This window comes from Biomphalaria glabrata, chromosome 1 (assembly GCF_947242115.1).
Source record: "Biomphalaria glabrata chromosome 1, xgBioGlab47.1, whole genome shotgun sequence".
NCBI lineage: Eukaryota > Metazoa > Mollusca > Gastropoda > Planorbidae > Biomphalaria > Biomphalaria glabrata.
The window spans coordinates 55,387,593-55,407,105 of record NC_074711.1 but is presented as its reverse complement, the minus strand read 5'-3'; the positions used below and the strand labels follow the sequence as shown (position 1 = coordinate 55,407,105).

Sequence of the window (19,513 nt, the reverse complement as noted above, 5' to 3'; positions counted from 1 at the left end):
TATTTCTTTCCCTTGTCTGAGATACCAACAAAGTAATTTATTACCAATAGTTATTAACTAATTGGTTACCTTTTTATTTTTTGACTCTAGTGTTGTCAGGTAAAAGAAATAATTTCAGCTTAATCTGAGATATTTATGCTCTTTGGAAGCAATTAGTTTTCTTTTAAAATATGCATTAGCAATCTTAAGTCTACACAGCATGCGTTTTGAAAATGCTACTAAACAGCAATGAGAAAAAACTAAATTCATTCAAATTGGGCTGCCTCTGAAGGATCTTAAAAATTACATGGCAAGAAAGAGTGTGTAACACTGAGATACTTGCTCTAACAGGTTTTCCCAGTATCTTTACAATCCTCAGAAATACTGCATGTGCTAGCATGGTCATGTCTACTGGTTGGAGAACTACTGTATCCTGAAAGTCATCCTTTATGCTCAACTCATGGCTGGCTCAAGAAAAACTGGTTGTCCCTATCTCTGATATGTGGATGTAATCTAAAGGGACCTCAAAGCAGTGGACATTGATGCTGACTACTGGGAAGACATAGCTCTAGACCATGCTATGTTGAGAGAGCTGGTGACCAAGAAAGCTATGGACAGTGAAAAAGCCCTCAGCTCTGGAAGAACAAAATGCCAAACAAAAAATGGCTGGCTCTCTACCGTCAAAGTAAATGCCACCTTACCCTGCCATACATGTGGACGTGAATGTCTCTTGAGAATATGGCCTCACAGTCACATGAAAAAGTGTTCTACGAGATGAACCATAGACTGTACAACTGAAGGAGGCCAATTTACCATGTATAAGAAAGGGAACAAACTCTATAAAACCAGATGGCAAGGAAGCCAGACTTGTCTAACCCTTTCCTTGTCTTCTTCCTTTTAAACCTTATCTCCTTCCCCCCCCCTTTCCTTCAAGCTGTCTTCCTCTTTGACTTCTTTAATTGCATTGTTTCTCACCCACCCTAGCAACCTTCTGTCCCTCACTCCTGTTCTCCTTTTCTTTCATCTACTTCCCTCCCGAGTTGTCAAGATAAAGCAAAAAAAGTTCAAAAACTTATTGGTTATTCCTGTAGGTCTGTTCAATTCATGCCGTGTGTCTGGCACTAACATTTAAATCCCAAACTCCCTTTTTTTCCCATTTTTTAAAATGATCTTATAAATTTAAGCATACATCTGCAAACTAAATTTATAAATCTTTCAAATACATACAATAAAGGTTATGATGAAATCAAATTCTTAAATCAGTATTAGATTTGGAGAGCCAACCTAACAAATATAAAAATGACTTTTTGATAGTGGGGCTGTTGACAACAATATAACTGTTTGCTTTCTTAATACTGTCCATCCATGAGAAACCCAAAGCTATAGATTCTACAAAATATGGAAAGAAGCATGTGAATGACATTGTTTATCTAATATTTATAGCTTATTATAAAACATAACAACAAAGCTGTATCTGTTCTTTTTTACAAATGAAACAATTTGTCTACTGTTCAACTCCTGCTAACAGACAAAACAGTTACCTCTGCTTCCCTTTTCTCTATGCTTCTCCTTACAGACACTGTTTTGATGAGGTTCAATTGGTCTACAGTTCGTTCACGTAAAGGGAAATTACTCACTTCAAGCGCTGAGTTAAAAGCCTTGGTATTAAAAAAAAATTTTGGAAGATTAAAATTTTAAAAATATTTTTATGCAAGCAATTAAATTCTATTAATGCTCAAAACTTTTGAATATATAAAAATTGTTCATTATTTTCCAACATGAATTAAAATGTGTTATATCGGAGCTGCCCAACCTAATTTGACCCGTGGGCCATTTTAATTTCTAACACTCGTCTCGCGGGCCACATGACCGAAAATTTACAAGAACAAAATGAAAAATGTTCTGAAACTATTTCAGTAGAAACCTGTGGATTTAATACTTAACTAATAGGTTATTTAATTAATAGTTTATTTGACAATTAAATTTTTATGCGTCAGAAAATAGATATTTTTCTCTACTTAAAATGTGAGCAACAGTGTAGGTAGCTTTACCAACGATTCATTTTGTGGCCTCTTTTGGTAAATATTCATATCATATGATCCTCCAACCTTTAGGTGTAGTTTGACAATCTTTTATTGGCAACTGAAAACAAGAGTGCTGCCATATTTATTGTATAATGCCGTTTTTATGTTGTTGTTTTATTAGACAACCAGACTTTCTTTATAAAATAAATATGTTGGCTTATTGTCATGTTCAACAAAAAAGTGAAGATATTTTCACTTTTCCTGGTAGATTCTACATTCAGAATCCCATTTCATAAACACAAATGTTAAAGATCATGATATCAGTCCATCAGAGAAAAGGTGAGGGCCCAAATGTAGGCAAAGATACATTTTTGCCATATTTTGGGCATTACTGTGTTATATCATTTAAAGCCATTTAATAATACAGGACAACACATTAAAAAAAAAAATAGAGAAAAAAAAAGTAAATATTTGTAAAAAAAAAAAATAATAATAATAATAATAATAATAATAATCAATACTTCACAAAATTTATTTGAATAAAAAATTAAAATAAAAAGCCATTAAATTATAATTAACAAATAAATTTCTTAATGGATAAAAATTTAAGACATACTTGAAGTGCTCTCCCTTTGACAGACATTTTATCCCAGCATTCTTCTTTGATTTTATCACGTATGTACAACTTTGCCAAATTTTCTAGTTCTATGTTTTCTCTAACCTGTAAAGTATGTGCAATTTTGTTTTTACTTTTTGTGCAATGCTAACGTTGAAAAATAATTACTGGTTGAGCATTAAAATAGAAGTAAAATCTATAGCGGACACAAACAGAACAAAAATTAAAATTATGCCTTACTTTTTGAACTTCCGCTTCTCCTTCTTGTTGTAACCTGGCTTGTTCTTCAAGGTCTAAATCAAACTCATGTCTACCTAATTTCTCAATTTCAGGGAGATCTCTGTTTTCTGCCATCATTTGCTGAATCTAAGAAGATGTTTAAAACAAAGTTAAAAAAAGGTATAAGGTGAAGAAAAAAATTGATAAGTAACCTTTTTTTTTTATTTATTTTAATTTTTTTTAATTCTTACTGTTCTACGTATGTCTCGAATCTGTGACCTCAGATCATACTTGATGCTGGCAAAATGTTTATTTTCCTGGCTTAACGACTGTTAGAAAGAGAAAAATATATATATATATAAAATTAAACTTTTATTTCATTTACAACTTGGATGAATACATGTACATGTGAACTATAACTGAATTAAAGAAAATAAAAACAAAGTTACATCAATCTGTCTTTGTTCCAACCATGTGGCATTCAAGCGTGGTGATGGGGGTGGTGAGACATAAATCTCATCGTTGTCTTGTGCTTTCTGCTTGGCCAGTTCAATCAACTCCTGCACCAAGTTAACAAAATCATATTTTAGAATACATTTTGTTGGAGCCAAACATTTACTTTCATGGCTAACAACAGATTTGATGATCTGCATGTGTGTGAATTTAAATTTTTAGATCTTAACAAAAATTTAATAATTAAATGCATATAAAGCACCAATATGTATCAGCTGTCTGTGCAGAATCTTCAGATATGCTGGCCCAACTTCATTAGCTAAGGCGCTATTTACCAAGAACTACCACCCAATTCCATCAAAAAGAGACAGTGTTACTGGATTGGACACACCTTCCATAGTTGCCTTTTGATGTCTCAGCACTTTTGGTGGTTGGTATTTGAGTAGAGGTGTTGCTGTTGAACAAGTTGTGAGTCTGTCCTCTAACCTACTTCCATTATAAGTTTTTAAAGTACCATCGCATCACTAAGGAAATACCCAATTAAACCCAACTTCTATGCATCTTACTATTGAGTCATTACAGCACAGAACACTATGAAGCTCTGTTGTTGGTGGTACATACATCAAAAGGGGTGATGGGGTTTAGGGAAATAATTCATTTCATATAACTTACCCTCCTTTCCCTTTCAAGTTCAGATGCCCTCCGCATATCAGTCACTGGATTACTTATCTCATGAAACTCTGACAGCTTAGGATTCTCTCTGAATAAAAGATCCATGTCTCTGTTTCTTCTTTGTTTATAAACACTTGTAACACCTTTACCTTTCAAATGACTGTTACAAACATAAAAATAGCTTAGGTCATGCAATAATAACACAAATTAAAATTTAAAAAAATACAACTAAATTGAATAATTGAAGGCTATATCTTATCTTATATAATACAGACGTTACTTCAAAAAAGAAGATGATTATATCAATGAAATAATAAGAATGGATATTCTGATTTACATAATAGCACTATTGTATTAATACAATTACTAAAATTGAAAATGTTAATGTTTTATTAATGTCCAACTCACTTCCAATGGTAGCAAGCAATGGTGCCATCAAAACCACATGACAAAATGTACTGACAGTCATCTGATATGGCCACAGATTTGATACCACCAAGTTGATATTCATGTGGTGTAAATATAGCTGTCCGTTCCTAACAAAACACCAAAAACACATCATTGGAATGTTCATGCAATAGTAACATATTAGCTGTAATATTTTTACATTGAATGTAAGTTCAACATTAACTGAATTTGGGAACTTGTTACAAGTGGTGTGACATTAAAATTAAATTTTACATTGTTTAGAAATATGTTACCATTGCTGACACATTCCTGAGTTTAACAGCGCCATCACTTGAATAAGACAGCAGCCATTTCAAGTGTGGAGAGATCAAAACATTTCCACCACTCAGTTGGTGACCAGGATATTCTCCAGTTGGATTCAGAAGCAAGTCACTCTGTTAGTTATGAAATTTTTAAACAGATTGAGGGAAATATATATATAAGCATAATTTTTTTACTTTTTTTTTTATTAGAGAATATTTTAATAAATCCTCCAAATTAGTTGCCAACTGAAATTTGATATTTGAATGTTTGACAGGGTCTAGGCCCATCATTCCTTTTTTTTTTAAATAATTAATACAAACCTTTTTCAAAGGTTTATCCGATTCTTGAACAGGCATAGTAAAAGTCAAAATCTTTTTGTTGCTAGCACTCAAAGCATACAAAAGTTCACCATCACCAATAGCAAGTCCACAAACAGCGTGACGAAGACCCATTTTAAGTGCAGAGCATGCTTGGTCATCAATATCACACATTGAACTTCTGTAATGGCGCTGAATCTCTGCAGATAATCAAGTAGGTATGTGTATTTCCATTGCTAAGTCAACATGGTACAAAAATATAGTAAGGTGTGAGCATACCTTTTGTTTTTGGAAGAAAAAGATTACATTGCTTATAATGGTACACTTATTACTAACCATCTAAGACAGTTGAAGTGCAGGTATACTTAAGTAGTATATTTGCTATCTTTTGTTTTTGAAAGAAAAAGATTACATTACTTATTATGGTACAATTATTACTAACCATCTAATACAGTTGAAGTGAAGGTATACTTATGTAGTATATTTGCTCCTTTTATTTCTGGCTTGTTGTTGCAAGCGGCCACCAACACAGATTTATCTTTACCATAATGATTAGCAGAAAGAGCAAGTATTGTTCCTGTCACAGCTAATTACAACAAAACAAAAAACTTGACAGTTTTATCAATATAAATGATCATCAGATTTGTTCTTAAAGAATCCATACCAGTAAGAAAAAAGCAAAATTTCTCTAATTACATGAATTTATTTATTAATTTATGAATTTATATTACATAAATGAAATAGTTATTTTTCAATAGATCAAGTAACATGTATTCTTCTTCTACTAATATGTATTCTTCTACATACTGAGAGACCCCAGAATAGCAAAACCACTGCTTGGCCTGCCATCTATTAGAAAAATGTTACTATCTCTTGATGCAGCAAATAGAATTCTTCCTTCATCACCATTAAACCTAGAGCAAAATGTAAAAGATTTGATAATTTAAAAAAAAAAATTAGTTTCTTTCTATCATTGTATAAACAAAGCAAACAGTAGAATATAATAATTAGACTGTAGACAGTGTTTTAGTTTAGCATGATGAAGTCTTCAACAATCAACAAAAAAGAGGTGCACAATTTATTAATATTTTCTATCATGTAATTCTTTGTTTAAAAAAAGGATAGCCATTGATAATTATTTCTTTGAATTAATATTTATATAATAGCCAGATATTACCCGCACCTGCGGGTCTTAATTAGTGCATCACTGATATAATCACTGATCTAGTGTATTAGAAACAATAAAACAAAATAATAATGTTATAAGTAAAGAAAATCTGTAAATGTAAAAATTTTATAAATGGAGCTATTAAAATAGCTAATCAACCTAACTCAACCTAATCTTCATGAGTAAAAGTAAAAATTATCTTTGTGAAGAATAGATCTTAGAATCAGATTTTTACCATACTTTCATAGAGTTGGGCAACTTCTTTTATTTTTGAGGATCTTCAGTTTGTTGTAGGGCTACTTTACATGTGTTAGTTTTTCCCATTAGTATCCATGGAACATTTATGCCAAGTTTTATCAAGATTGATCAAACAGTTTTGATTTTTATTTGGGACAGACATACATGCATACATGCACCTTACTTTCTGCTTTATAATATAAATAGGTATAAGCAGAGAGAGACATAGATAATATATAAATATATGTATATATATATATAGCTTGGTAGCATAAGAATGCAAGCTAAATTTTTTAATACTTGTTTTAAAATGCTAGGAAATTTCTCATTGATCACATTCAAAGGTGAAAAGAAAGCACATTAAATGCATTCTTTACCAAGAGGCTGAACAAGACACTGGCCCCAAAACACCCCTATAGAAAGAAAATTATATGGAAAGTATCCTGATTTAGAAACCACTGCACAGTTCATCTCATGTATTGAGCTAGTCATCTGAACAATCCAACATAATAATGAGAGCGAGAAAGAAGAAGAAGCACATTGAATTATTTTATATTTATATTTAACAACCTGATGAGATGAGAACCCTTTTCCCACATGTACCACATTTTCCTCTAATATAACTTATGTAGTAAGATTGAGACAACAATCCCTAAAAATAAATATGAGTTTGCCAGCATAACTAACAATGAATACATAAGTGTGACCACAAGTATCTTATAAATGTATCTGCTATGGAAGATAGACTGGGGATTCATATTTAAATAATATTAATACATTTTTCTATAAATGATGAAAGAGCTTACGTCAAGTAATTCACAGCCTGTCTGAACAGTCTATGTCTCATCACTATTCTAGGTGTCTGAGGTTTTGATGCATCCAAAAAACAAATAACTCCTTGTGTGGTTCCAACAGCTGCATAGTGAGCGATTGGGCTGCAGGCCAAAACAGAACCCTGAATTTAAAAAAAAAACAGTTACAGTTTAAATAAAGCTCATTGCCATTTTTACTTTACAGCTAAGAGAAAGTAGAAAATACATTTTTAGAAAAAAAACATTAAAAAATTTGTTTTTTTAAGACAATTCCTCCTTTATGTAAGATCGATTACTTCGCTCTTAATATGACAACATTAAAAGACAGATTCTAGTTTGGTGATAGGCTTATAGATCTAGACTTTAGAAGATGGTGGGCAAATGAACACATGTATGAATACCATTGACATATGTTTGTTCGAGATACAAATTTTCTAGTCCGAGAAACTTTCAAATTCGGATACCCCTTCCCATCCTAGCTACGCCACTAAATATAGATCAACTGTCAAATTTCTAGGAAAATACGTTAGAGACATTTTTGAGAACTGTGTCCACCCATCCAGGTTTCTGTTTATTTTTTATCTTTTATTGTTTTTTGACCACATGAAGAATTTGCAGGCTGATAAGAGGAATTATAAAAAAAAAAAGACAGTTAAATAAAGCTCATAGCAATTTACTTTTCAGTTTTAAAAAAAGGTAAAAGTCAAAATACATTTTAAAAAATTAGTAATGTTTAAGAAATGCTGTTTAAAAACACTTACTGCCTCTCTCAGGTGTATCTGCCCAACACAAATTCCATCAGTTAATTTCCAAATTTGAAAATGTCCATTTTCTCGTAGGGACTAATAGGAAATAATAGAATAAAACAAAGAGAATACTCAAGCCCTTATTCAAATTATAGTTTTTATATTTGCTTCTCACTTGTAAAACAACACCAAAAGTACAGTTACATTATTTATTCCAATTTAATAATGTTAAGCAGCTAATACTGGATAAAGGTAAAAGTAAAGTTCCCCTTTCAGACCTTGCAATCTATGGGGCAGATGATGTAAATGTCATCTGTTTCTGTGGCCCACAGTTAACAAGGGTGTCATGTGTCCCGCACAATGACTAACTGCCTTTACTTTTTCCCCAACTAATGTCAGGTACCATTAGAGCTGGGTGGACTTAGAGGCTCCCAAAGATCCCAAAATTAAAAATCACCCAGTCCTCACCAGGTTTCGAACCCGGGACCCCCTGTTCAGAAGCCAAGCGCTTTACCACTCAGACACTGCACCTCAATAATATTGGATAAAAACTCCTATAAAAAATAAATTGTTCTTCAGTTTGTTTCTCAAAGGCTACTATGATTTTTTTTTTTAAATTACAAAATAAAATGATTTTGTAAGAAATCTTAAGTTAAACATCATCTGATTTGTGCTTAATTTTATGATGATGGTTATATGTAATATATTCCACAAAGGTTTTTTTTCTTATCAGTCAAAATGGTAAATGGAAAAATAAAATATTTTTAAGAGTTCATAGTTAAGTTTTGTATCAGTTTAATTGTTACTTAATTTAAATTATTATATTTTAAAAAATAAATGCAATCATTTTTTTATACCTACCACACAACATTCTGATCCAATAGAAAGACCTCCAACCGCCACAATATTCCCATTGCTGACATCTAAGAGTGTTACGACTGAGTCTTTGTCTCCACAGGTATATGCTTGAATGATTCCCTGCAAGACACAATGGAAAGCATTCTTGTTAATTTCATCTATCCAGAAATTGTATTCAGATTATTATGTCTCTGTGCACTGCCTGCTACAATCTTTACCCTCTTTCTAATTCTTTGAAAATAATATGAAATTCTTGTAAGCTATATTTATTAATTCAACACATTTCATTCATCAAAAGATAAGATCAGACATCACACACTGATTTTGTATAAAGCAAAAACATTTTTTTTATAAACATTTAAGCCAATACCTTGTATTTATTTATCTTTCATAAATAACGGTGAAATATTACTTAGTTATACACTCCATAAGAATAATGCTAATTCACCTCAGGTGACCCCCAAGCTAGACTGCTGTAGTTAGTGCTGAAAGTCAAAGTAGTCACTGGGTAGTTCACCTTTATTTCCTCTATTAATGACAACTCATCTTTGGAAACATCGAATAAACGTATAACACCGTCCTATTGTGAGAATATCAAATTTACAGTAAATTTTTTTTTTTAAATTAAATCACAGAATACTATTTTTTTTTTAAATATTTTTTACCTATACCTCTAATTCAAAAAAAATAATATTCTTTAAAAATGTCTTTTTTTTAAGCTTAATATGAACAAATATTTTCTTGCTCAGCATTACAATGTACACTGAGATGTTGAATTACTTACATGTGCAGCTTAAGCAATAACATTAAACTTTTAAATAAAAAGAGTACCTTTCCAGCTGCATATAATCCTATAGAATGAAAGGCAAGGCAATCCAATGAGCCTGGTTTCAGGCCTAAATCATCATCTAAGAAATAAAAGTTTTTAAAAGATTACAGTTCATTCATTTACATCTTTAACATTCAAATAATTCTTAAAACAATGCCCATGAAATTCTGACATCATTTAATCACTTCTCTTATGCCCTCCTAATAGTGGAAAGAGATCTTTGAGCACAGACAGATATAGCTTACATAAACACATATATATTATATAAAATTAAATCAATATCTATAATCAAATCAGATAAAATTACCACAATGCACTCAGAGCATATATTAAAAACTTATAAAAGTTCAATACTGAAGTTAAACTTTAAAGCTCAGTATCATAATAGTAATTTTTAAAATATCTCCAGCTTTTCAGCCCTAAAAAAATACTTGTATAAGCATTTCACTTTCAAAAGTTCACATGATTTCTCTACTAAAGCTAAAAACTGACCTTGACTTTCAAAGATCTCTTCACTCAATCCATCAATCTTTTCTTTCACTGGAGGTGGACTATAAATTAATTTTGTGCTGCAAAGATCACTCTCAACCTGCCAGACAAAACATTTTACAAGAGAATGCCAATGATCTGGATTAATTGGGAACAGGGCTTGTCCGAATACATGATTGTCCAGATAACCAAATATTATAAACAGTCCAACCTTCAGTAGAGTCAATTTTTGATACAAATTTCACAATGGTGTCTCAATTTTTTTTAATGTACAAAATTGTGGATGTGGCAATGTTACAAATCTTGTAAAGAGAAGATACACTTTCTTATGGCGATTTAAGATTTCCAACTTCGATTCCATTGTCAGCAATTTATGTTGTTATTTTTTTCAACTTGGATAAAGCCATGTATCCTGCCTCACGTTACAATTCACTACACAGCCACCCAACACTTTTCCTCCTTACTTTACAAGCTTTAAATCCATCAATCTTTTCACACACATTTCAGAATCATGTGCTATGACACAGCCAGAATATACAAAGATCAGGAAGCAACAGATGAAGTGGCGCATCAGCAAAAGCAACAAGATACTGTAGTGTAAAACAAAAAATAAAAAAAAGACGGTTCTGATATTTCATGTTCTATATGACTGATATTCAGATAAACAATATTCTACTGTGATAAAAAAAATTGTTTCTGCCATAGTACAGGTTGCAGACGACTAAGTTAACTTATTTTCCCAAAACTGAGAACAAATTAACATGTAAGCAAGTGTAGTGATGTAATATGGCCTCAGAGAAATGTAGAAATTGTCATCAAACCTAGCACACATCACCAGCAGTCTCAGCCTAGACAGCTTGGATTGGAGCGTTCTCAGTCAAAAGCTACCATATTGATAAATATATTCATAACATTTATTAAATTTTAAAGAAAAGTAAAGAAAAACATTTTAAAAATTAAACAAAACAATTTATATCAGTTATGAAGAAAACTGTAAGCAAATACAAAATATAAATTAGCACTTATGATAGAGTTATCTAACCTTAAAAATTTCACCTCCTTCACAGCCTACATAAAAATCTCCTGTTGGCAGCCATGTCATCGACCTTGGCTTGACTTTGGCTGTAGTGTCTTTAAGAGTTTCTAATCGTTGCACTTCTTCACCAATAAGACCAGCTACTGATGAATCAGGAACAGTCAAATTGAACTTTGAAGACTTTGTTGAGGCTCTCTCAACATGGTTAATGGTCAAAGTATCACTGTGCACTTCTGTACTGTTTAGTGCTGGCAAAGTCACCTTCCTGTTGTAAATAAGTGTACTTGCTAAAAAAAATTTAATACTGAAATTAGGCTCTCAGTTGACAACACAAAAGCCCAGGTTAAGTTTTTCAGGTTAAAAAAATTGCATTTATTCCGAAAAGTCCTGAGGTGATTAATGTTACAATGAATACAAGATATTTATTGGCCATCAATACTTTCATCTCTTGGGTCAAAGACTAAGGCATAAATATATAATAATAATTTCTCACCAAATAAATTATCTCTAAACAAATTGAAGAATTTATTTGAAAAAAGAATTAAAATATAAGACAAACCGTGGTGTTATAAGGTATTTATTTCCACACTGTTCAATGTTCCATAGTGTGATGCTATTGCCTGACATAACACATATTTGTCTCCAGTTGATTTTATTAAATGAAATAGACTTCAAAGGTTCTGGTGAAATAGGTACAGAGGCTAACTTTGTTCCAGCAAGGTAATCCCTTTACAAAAAATAAAATAGACCAAGTTAATAAGTTGTTTATTGTAAGTTTTGGTTTTATTTTTTTTTTTTATTTTTTTTTTTGCTTTTTAAAAAAAAATTAAATGCATACCATAATACAATATTAAAATTTGGAACACCAGAAACACTAAGCATGTGCCTCCCTTCAGAAAAAACTATTTCTTGAAATAGAAGATCAGCACCACCTAAAATACAAATTGAATAAAATAGGAAAAATTTTTAAAATCATTTAATATAAAGGCTTTACACGTAAAAATAAATATCTCAACACACTCACACATTTAAACTAACGTTGATACCAACGTTGATTTTACTCCATTCTGCAGCATAATAGATGATATTATTGTCAATGCTAAAAAGTCCGTTGTTTTTTTCTTTCCTCCCAAAATGTTTTTAAATGCTTATAATTTAATCTTGAATAGTTTCCCTTTGGACAAAATACAGATTTTTTCCATTTTCAATGTATTTTTACCAAAAACAATGATTTTAAAGTGTGAGGCTAAAAAAGGCTCTTTTTTTCTCTAATTAATTTTTCATAGGTGGTGACATGAGTTAGTGACCTCATTAAGACATATAATTTAAATGTTTCATATATGTTATATATTAATTTTGTGAAAATATGAATATATATAACTATCATAAAAAAATACTTTTAGTTCAATTAGGATCATAAAATATTACATTGCCTAGATCTGGTCTAGTTCTAGTTCTAAAGAGACTTGTCCATGGTCTGTATGTTGTTATTTCTAAATCCCATTATCCACAAAAAAAAAAAAATAATTTTGGTTTAATAAACATCAATTTGTTTTATCTAAAAAGGGTGTGCATTCTCCTTTAATTCTATACCAAATATAATACTTATGACAACAAAAAAAAAGTTATAAAAGTTTATTCATAAAAGGATAGTGAATACATATGAACCAATTAAATAATTCTGTCGGAATGTGGAAATAATTAAGGAGAGAAAAAGTTAATATTTTCTTGGATTTTAGAAAAGTCTGAAAGCAAGCAATTTAAAACATTAAGATAGCAACAAGGGGAACATTTTGCATTCCATTAAAAAATATTAAGGAAAATGTTTTCACTTCATCTGCCCTAGAAGACTGAAGAGTTTCACTTAACAAAATCTATTCAACTCCAGTATTTATCAGTGTTAGAAGAATTATCATTCTGGATTTTAGGACATCCATCTCAAATGGGTAGTAGAGGTAGGTAGTTGGTCATCATGAAAGAAATACAAATCCACAAAAGAAACACATAAACTATATTTTACCAGCCCTATGAATCTCTAGCCCTAGAAGTTGTGTTGGAAATATATTTATTTAGCACATTATCATTTAAGCTATACAAAATATTGAAAGTTCAAATAAAACCTTATAACTGATTACTAAAGGAATAAAATAAGATTGTGTACATGTACATACATATATTAAACATAAATGAATAACAGCACCAGGGACCAAGTTACGAAATATTTTAATTCACTACTTTCTCTCTTAAAAACTTGGTCCCTGGTGCTGTTATTCATTTATGTTTAATATATGTATGTATCATTTGTTTCAGCACCTAGCTTCAACTCTATGTTTACATTTATGTGTACATGTACGTAGTGGAAAACATGCAGAATATTTAACAAAACAATAATTACTAACAATTCACCTTCTAAAACAGCTATATCTGTATAGCCTGGGTAGGCCAAAACAAAGATCTTTGGATTTTCAGCATACTCTCCAAAAGCAATATGCTTATTAATTTTGTGGACAGCTATGGGTCCTACAGATGTTCCTCTGAATGCAAATGAACTGTGTTTGCCATCTATTGAAATAGTCTTCAAGTTACGGCCACACTGATAGCAAAGCACACCAAGGTCAACAAAAAACAATGGGGAGCCACTATAGCCATTGCACCACCTTTATCATAAAGAGTAGAATATGTATGTTTATGAAAAGATCATTTTTGTTATTATTATTGACAACAATAAACAAGAAAAATATAAAAATACTTTAAAAAAAAAAAAACAAAGCTTATATTAAGTGTAATTGTATCAATTAGTTTGGATCAGTCATTTTATTAAAGTTGTAACAGATATAAACTAACAATAATAAATCTGTGTGATTAGAAATATTTTTACCAATTGTTTTTATTAGCACCATTTCATGCATTCAGCTTTCTCAATGCACTATAATTCTATCATTTGGGAAGGGGGGGGGGGGGGGGGAGAAAGAATGAAGTATCTGGGTGAAGGTTACCATGATAGTTTTGAAATGATTTTATATTTTTAAAATTCAACTAATTCAACTTATACTGCCACATTACAAAGAAAAGATTTGATTACCAATAATTAATAAACTATTTGGTTAATGTTTTTTTTATGATTCTTGTTTTTTCAGGTACAAAAAAATGTTGTGCAAAATTTCAACTTGATCTTAAGATTGGGTGTGGGAGAAATAATGTGTACAAATATTGTACCAGTAAGAGTAAGTTGATCTCCACTAGCAATAGATTCCAATCCTATCAGTATTTAAACACAATTTATTCACAAAACAAGATTTTAAAATAAAGTTAGAAATTTTTAAAAATTCAATTAATTTTTTTTTTCTAATTAATATATATCTTATCATCATAAACAATGATCAATTATTAAATTAGTTAGCAGGTCCAAGTAATTTTTTATATTTTCTATGAGAGTTGAGTTGGGTTGTGTCGCAAAGTTAGTTTAGGGATATCAGTATTTAAGGCAGAGATTTTCAAGTGAAGATGTGGTGTAATGCTAATTCAGTAGTTTACATTTTAAATCAAACAATTTCTGAAAATTTTGTTTGTAACATGAAAAAGGCAATATTTGAACATAGATAATAGAATAAAAATATATTTAGTTTTTTCTGCAAACTTTTCCAATACTGCTTGATAATTTCAAAAGCATCTGCATTAAAACTGGTGATGAGCATTGCAAAACTCAATTAAGTGATTCCCAGTGTGGCAGCTCCTTGCGATGCCCCCCTTCTTAACAAAAACTAAATAAAACAGCGAAATGACTTTTTTTTTTTACCTAATGTGTATTTATATTTAAAGTATTGAAAATTTGCCCAAAAAATCAATTTTACAACAAGATACTACAAAAATCTTAGCTGCTTTCTTGCTGGCAAAATTGAAATCTATTTTTCCCAACAATTGCCAAATTAGTGAGTTTCTCATTTCTTCAGTGTTGATTGCAATTATGTAATGATCAGCTTGAGTCTGAAAAACTTTGCTCTTTGCTCACACAGAACCTCACTTACAATAATTGTCAGAAATATGAAAATAAAGACAATATTTACATTTGAATCATCGAGCCAACATTTTTTTATTAAAACTCAAGATCTCAATCATTGCCTTATTTCAGAAGTTCAAATGCTTCTGAAGAAACTGAGACAAACAGTTGAAGTCTCTTTCACTCCAGATGAAATTCGTTATTGTCAATGCCATCATGAGCACTATCGAGATTGATTTCGATCTGAGGATTCACTAGTTGGGATGGTGACAGAAATTCATATTTACCCACCACATCATGATATTGCTCATATCAGATTATTATTTCTTGAACTATCCTGTCTAAGGAAGAATAAATTTCCATCCTTAGCTCTTTGTTGTGTATTAATACAGAATTTTCATGTTTTTGTCTGGCATCTTATGGCTAACTCTTCTTTTAGGTTCTGTGCTAATCACCAAATCTGAGCACATGCATTCTGTAAAAGTAACACTGGCTTTGGCGATGTTCTCCCCACTAGTAGTTAAGATTGTTTTGAATCTTCTTTGTTTAAGTGTGCAGTCTTGAATTGACAATCTCTTGTTTTTGAAGGTGACGTCCTTAATTCAGTTAATACAGCACGTTTTAACCAAGCACTTAAGGCTAGTTTCAGTTATTTTGTTGAGGACGAGTGGTGTGCTGAAGTCGATAAAAAGTAGTGTAAACAGTCCAGTGTACTGAAAAATGTTACTGAATAGATTTCAGCTTCAGTCCGAATTCCAGCCAAACTCAGAGAATGGTTCGAGCAGATAATGAATAAAAATGATGTCAATGAAAAACTACAGAATTTCTACCCCACCATTATCCATGACAACATAACCTCAACATTTAGAAAAATTGATCCAGTTTTGTGATGTCAGGTAAACTGTTTAAAAATGAAAAATATTTGTCTCATTATCACCCAATATTACAATAGGTTCGTTTTGTATTTGTGGAGACATGTAAGTATTTGGTAGGAAACTAAGCTTAGTTCGAAGCAAATGTTCTCTCAGGAGAAAATCATACTTGAGTAATAATTTCACAAACCCCTAGAAATGACCTAGATTTGTCTTTCTCATTCTTCTTCAACTTGTTCACGATGCCCATTAAGTGCCAGATTCTGCTATTTTGAATCTAAGGCATTAGCTCTAGATCTATATGATACCAGCATACTAAACAATGGAGAAACAAAATGTGCAATAGCATGTAAAAAAGTGTTGCCTTCAGAGATTTAAACAAATCTAGTAAACTTGATTCAACCTGGTTAACAGCTTACATTTAATTTAAGAAAGATCATTGGAGATTAATTAATTAAGTAAATTAATTTCTATTAAACATTTCAAATTCAGTAGTTTGTCTTTGTTCATGTATGTACAATGCATTGATTTATTGAGAAAATTTATCCTTAGTTTGATGTCCCTCACCACTTGATGCCCCATGCAGCCAGCACCACTTGCACATGGGTAGCTATGCCACTGGTGAGAGCATTCCCTTATAATCAAGTTTTTACAATTTATTGTTTTTCAGACCCTAACCCTAACCCTAGTTTGTTTATCAAACCATAAACGTTTACGCGCACAAGATATAAGGACAATAGAAATTCACCGTTGACAACAACGGAGTAAGAATTTAAAAATAGAAAATGGGATTCCCAAACTCAATTTCTAACGTTGTTTCTGTTCTTAAATTAGAAGCAAGCTAACCATAATTTGTCTATATTTAGTTTGCCAACTTTAATGTTGAAGAATTTTTTATTTGTTTTGTTTTAGTACACCTTTAGTTTCTTATTTCCCCCTGTATGCCCAGCGCCACCATACCGCCCCCCTATCATGCCCAGCGCCCCATACTGCCCCCTCCTCAATTTCACGAAAACGCCAACCGTTGAAGACCACTGGTCTAGATAAATCATACCACATAACTTAAAAAAGGTTTTAAGGTTATGAAAAAGGTACCATATTATTTTTTTGTATCAAAGGTGATTAAGGGTTATTTTGTTATTCAAAAAAACTTAGCTCTAAATGTACCAATGCAGTTTTCAAATAACAAATTGATGCATGTCATTAGGCCTAGAGGCTTTATATATATAATTAGTATTTCATGCAAATTATGTGAAGTTGATAATAAGTATAACATAGAAAATGACATAATATGAACCAAATTCTCCCTATATTCTATAACCTATAGATTAGATGATATTCTATAGTATTGTAATCAAGCTTTGAATCTTTGAATGCGATCTGTCAAGCACTTAAATTAGATCTAGAATCTAGATATCTAGTTTTTGTAGGATTTCTGATGATTTGATTTCTTGCAATTTTTATTATGACAATGTAGACATTGTAGAATCATTCTATTACATCTAGATTATTCTAGATCTAGAATGATCTAACTAAATCTATTATTCTAAAGAGTAGAGTAGACTCTACAATTAATAGATTGGATAGATAGATATAATAGATCTAGAATAATCTAGATCCAATTTGAATAACCTACTGGACTATCATTCCCTGTGCTGAGTATGCTGGCCTATAGCCTATGTGACTAGACTCTATATCAAATATCATGATCTATCACTAAGACTGTATGAGTGTATCTGTACATATAGGGCCTATAAGGTCACAAGATGTTGAGATCTAGATCTAATCATCTATCATAATCTATAATCAATGTATTAAAGACCTACTTTGGTTAATCTTGATCTAGAACCTAGATATCTGTATAAATATTTAATAGAGGGATTTTGATATATAATAAATTATTATATTCATATTGATACAGATAATCATTTTTTTTTAAATTTAATCATATATATATATATATATATATATATATATATATATATATATAGGCCTATATATATATATATATAGCTCCTCCTTTGTTGTCGAAGATGAGCACATATATCTCATTTCCTATGGACAGTATGGACTTGAAGATGACTGTAAAGTCCAATCCTCGCTTTAAAAAGCCGGCCACATACGTGGTATGGGTAGGTTTGGTCAGTTGCAGATAGGCCTTCTTCTTCTCTCAGCTTTTTGTTGGTTCAGTGCTCTATCGCCCTGGCCACTCTTCTTGCTTTAAATTTAATCATAATTTCATCATGAATAATTATAATCATATAATTATTATAATGGATTGGGCTGGCAGGCATTGCAACTTTTTATTTGTATTTATTTTTTTTAATAATAAGATAATCTACCTCTATGGAGGTAGGTTTGCTTAAAAAAAAACAATAACTGCGAAGATGTAATATTTCTAATTCTTTCATACTTACTGTAGATTTAATATCCCAGTATCCATGTCATATGTTAAGTTTCGCTTACAAAAGCATTTAAGACAGACATTTCCTCCATTAGTGTAAGCTGTAGTTGCTAGGCAATGAAATCACGCATGTATCGAGAACTCTAGATCTAAATGGCTTTCTTAGAGAGCTGCTAATGTTGATGTTTTATTGTCGCCACTTTTACATTATGCATCATACTGGAAAAAAAGGCAATCCAGTTTTAGATGCTTTTATCAAAATCACACACACACACACCTTTTTATTATTTTATTAGTAGTATTAAAGTAAAATATTATTGTTAGGCTATAAACTTTTGTATAATCTTCATTTTTAAATTTAATTATAAATTTGATACACTTTACAAAATTATGGTTAAAGCACTCCTACGAGCATTAGGGGACGAAGCATTAGAATTGAAGGGAGTTGCATCGGTCACATTTAAAGTCGACAATGTCGAAGTTAAAGATGATCTGTATGTGATAAAGAAAGAAGAAGTAAACCCAGTTTTAGGAATGAAGCTATCTATAGCTAGACATCTATTGCTTGAAACTAAATGAAGCAAAAGAAAATGTTGAAGTAAGCTATACAACGTCAAACAGTAAAATTAAGCTCCACGAGAGTTGATGTCGTGGGGCCATCACAATGATCACACAAACTGTTAATACTTGTTTTCTGTACTATAATGCTTTAAAAAAAAACATAGATGTAAGCTAAATATTTTCTATAACTTTTAAGCCTTTCTTTAATTAGATATTAGCACTTTAATGTGGGTTATATAAAAGACACTAAAAAGTCTTATTCTCGTAGCCATTTGATATGTATAACCTACCTACCAGAAGGACTTGAGAACAATGACTAGAACCAAGTACATCACAAATCACAATCAAACAGAGGGACAATATATTAAAATCAAAGACCACAAGTTCGAAAATGTCCAAACTTTCAAATATCTAGGAAGTATTATTAATTCCAAAAATGACCTAAATAAATAAAGAATAGCAGGGTTACAGAGCGTTTTATAGCACCCATCATTTACCTAAGAGCAAAACAAT

General features: G+C 31.2%; 1 protein-coding gene across 1 annotated transcript in view; it reads right to left on the bottom strand.

Moving 5' to 3' along the window:
- LOC106052339 (cilia- and flagella-associated protein 43-like) overlaps nt 1-18,584 on the bottom strand; it is a 34,410-nt gene extending 15,826 nt beyond the window's left edge. Inside the window, exons 1-22 of the mRNA XM_056044905.1 lie at nt 18,453-18,584; nt 13,573-13,823; nt 12,005-12,098; nt 11,726-11,893; nt 11,173-11,431; nt 10,134-10,230; nt 9,644-9,720; nt 9,261-9,392; nt 8,816-8,932; nt 7,970-8,050; nt 7,203-7,351; nt 5,799-5,905; nt 5,434-5,577; nt 4,995-5,191; nt 4,665-4,805; nt 4,372-4,499; nt 3,964-4,123; nt 3,288-3,398; nt 3,090-3,167; nt 2,860-2,985; nt 2,620-2,724; nt 1,521-1,637 (exon numbers count right to left, since the gene is read on the bottom strand). Of these exons, the coding sequence (XP_055900880.1) occupies nt 1,521-1,637; nt 2,620-2,724; nt 2,860-2,985; nt 3,090-3,167; nt 3,288-3,398; nt 3,964-4,123; nt 4,372-4,499; nt 4,665-4,805; nt 4,995-5,191; nt 5,434-5,577; nt 5,799-5,905; nt 7,203-7,351; nt 7,970-8,050; nt 8,816-8,932; nt 9,261-9,392; nt 9,644-9,720; nt 10,134-10,230; nt 11,173-11,431; nt 11,726-11,893; nt 12,005-12,098; nt 13,573-13,823; nt 18,453-18,478 (2,865 nt within the window). The 5' untranslated portion in view covers nt 18,479-18,584. The remainder of the gene's footprint in view (nt 1-1,520; nt 1,638-2,619; nt 2,725-2,859; nt 2,986-3,089; nt 3,168-3,287; nt 3,399-3,963; nt 4,124-4,371; nt 4,500-4,664; nt 4,806-4,994; nt 5,192-5,433; nt 5,578-5,798; nt 5,906-7,202; nt 7,352-7,969; nt 8,051-8,815; nt 8,933-9,260; nt 9,393-9,643; nt 9,721-10,133; nt 10,231-11,172; nt 11,432-11,725; nt 11,894-12,004; nt 12,099-13,572; nt 13,824-18,452) is intronic.
- Between the last annotated feature and the right edge of the window lie 929 nt (nt 18,585-19,513).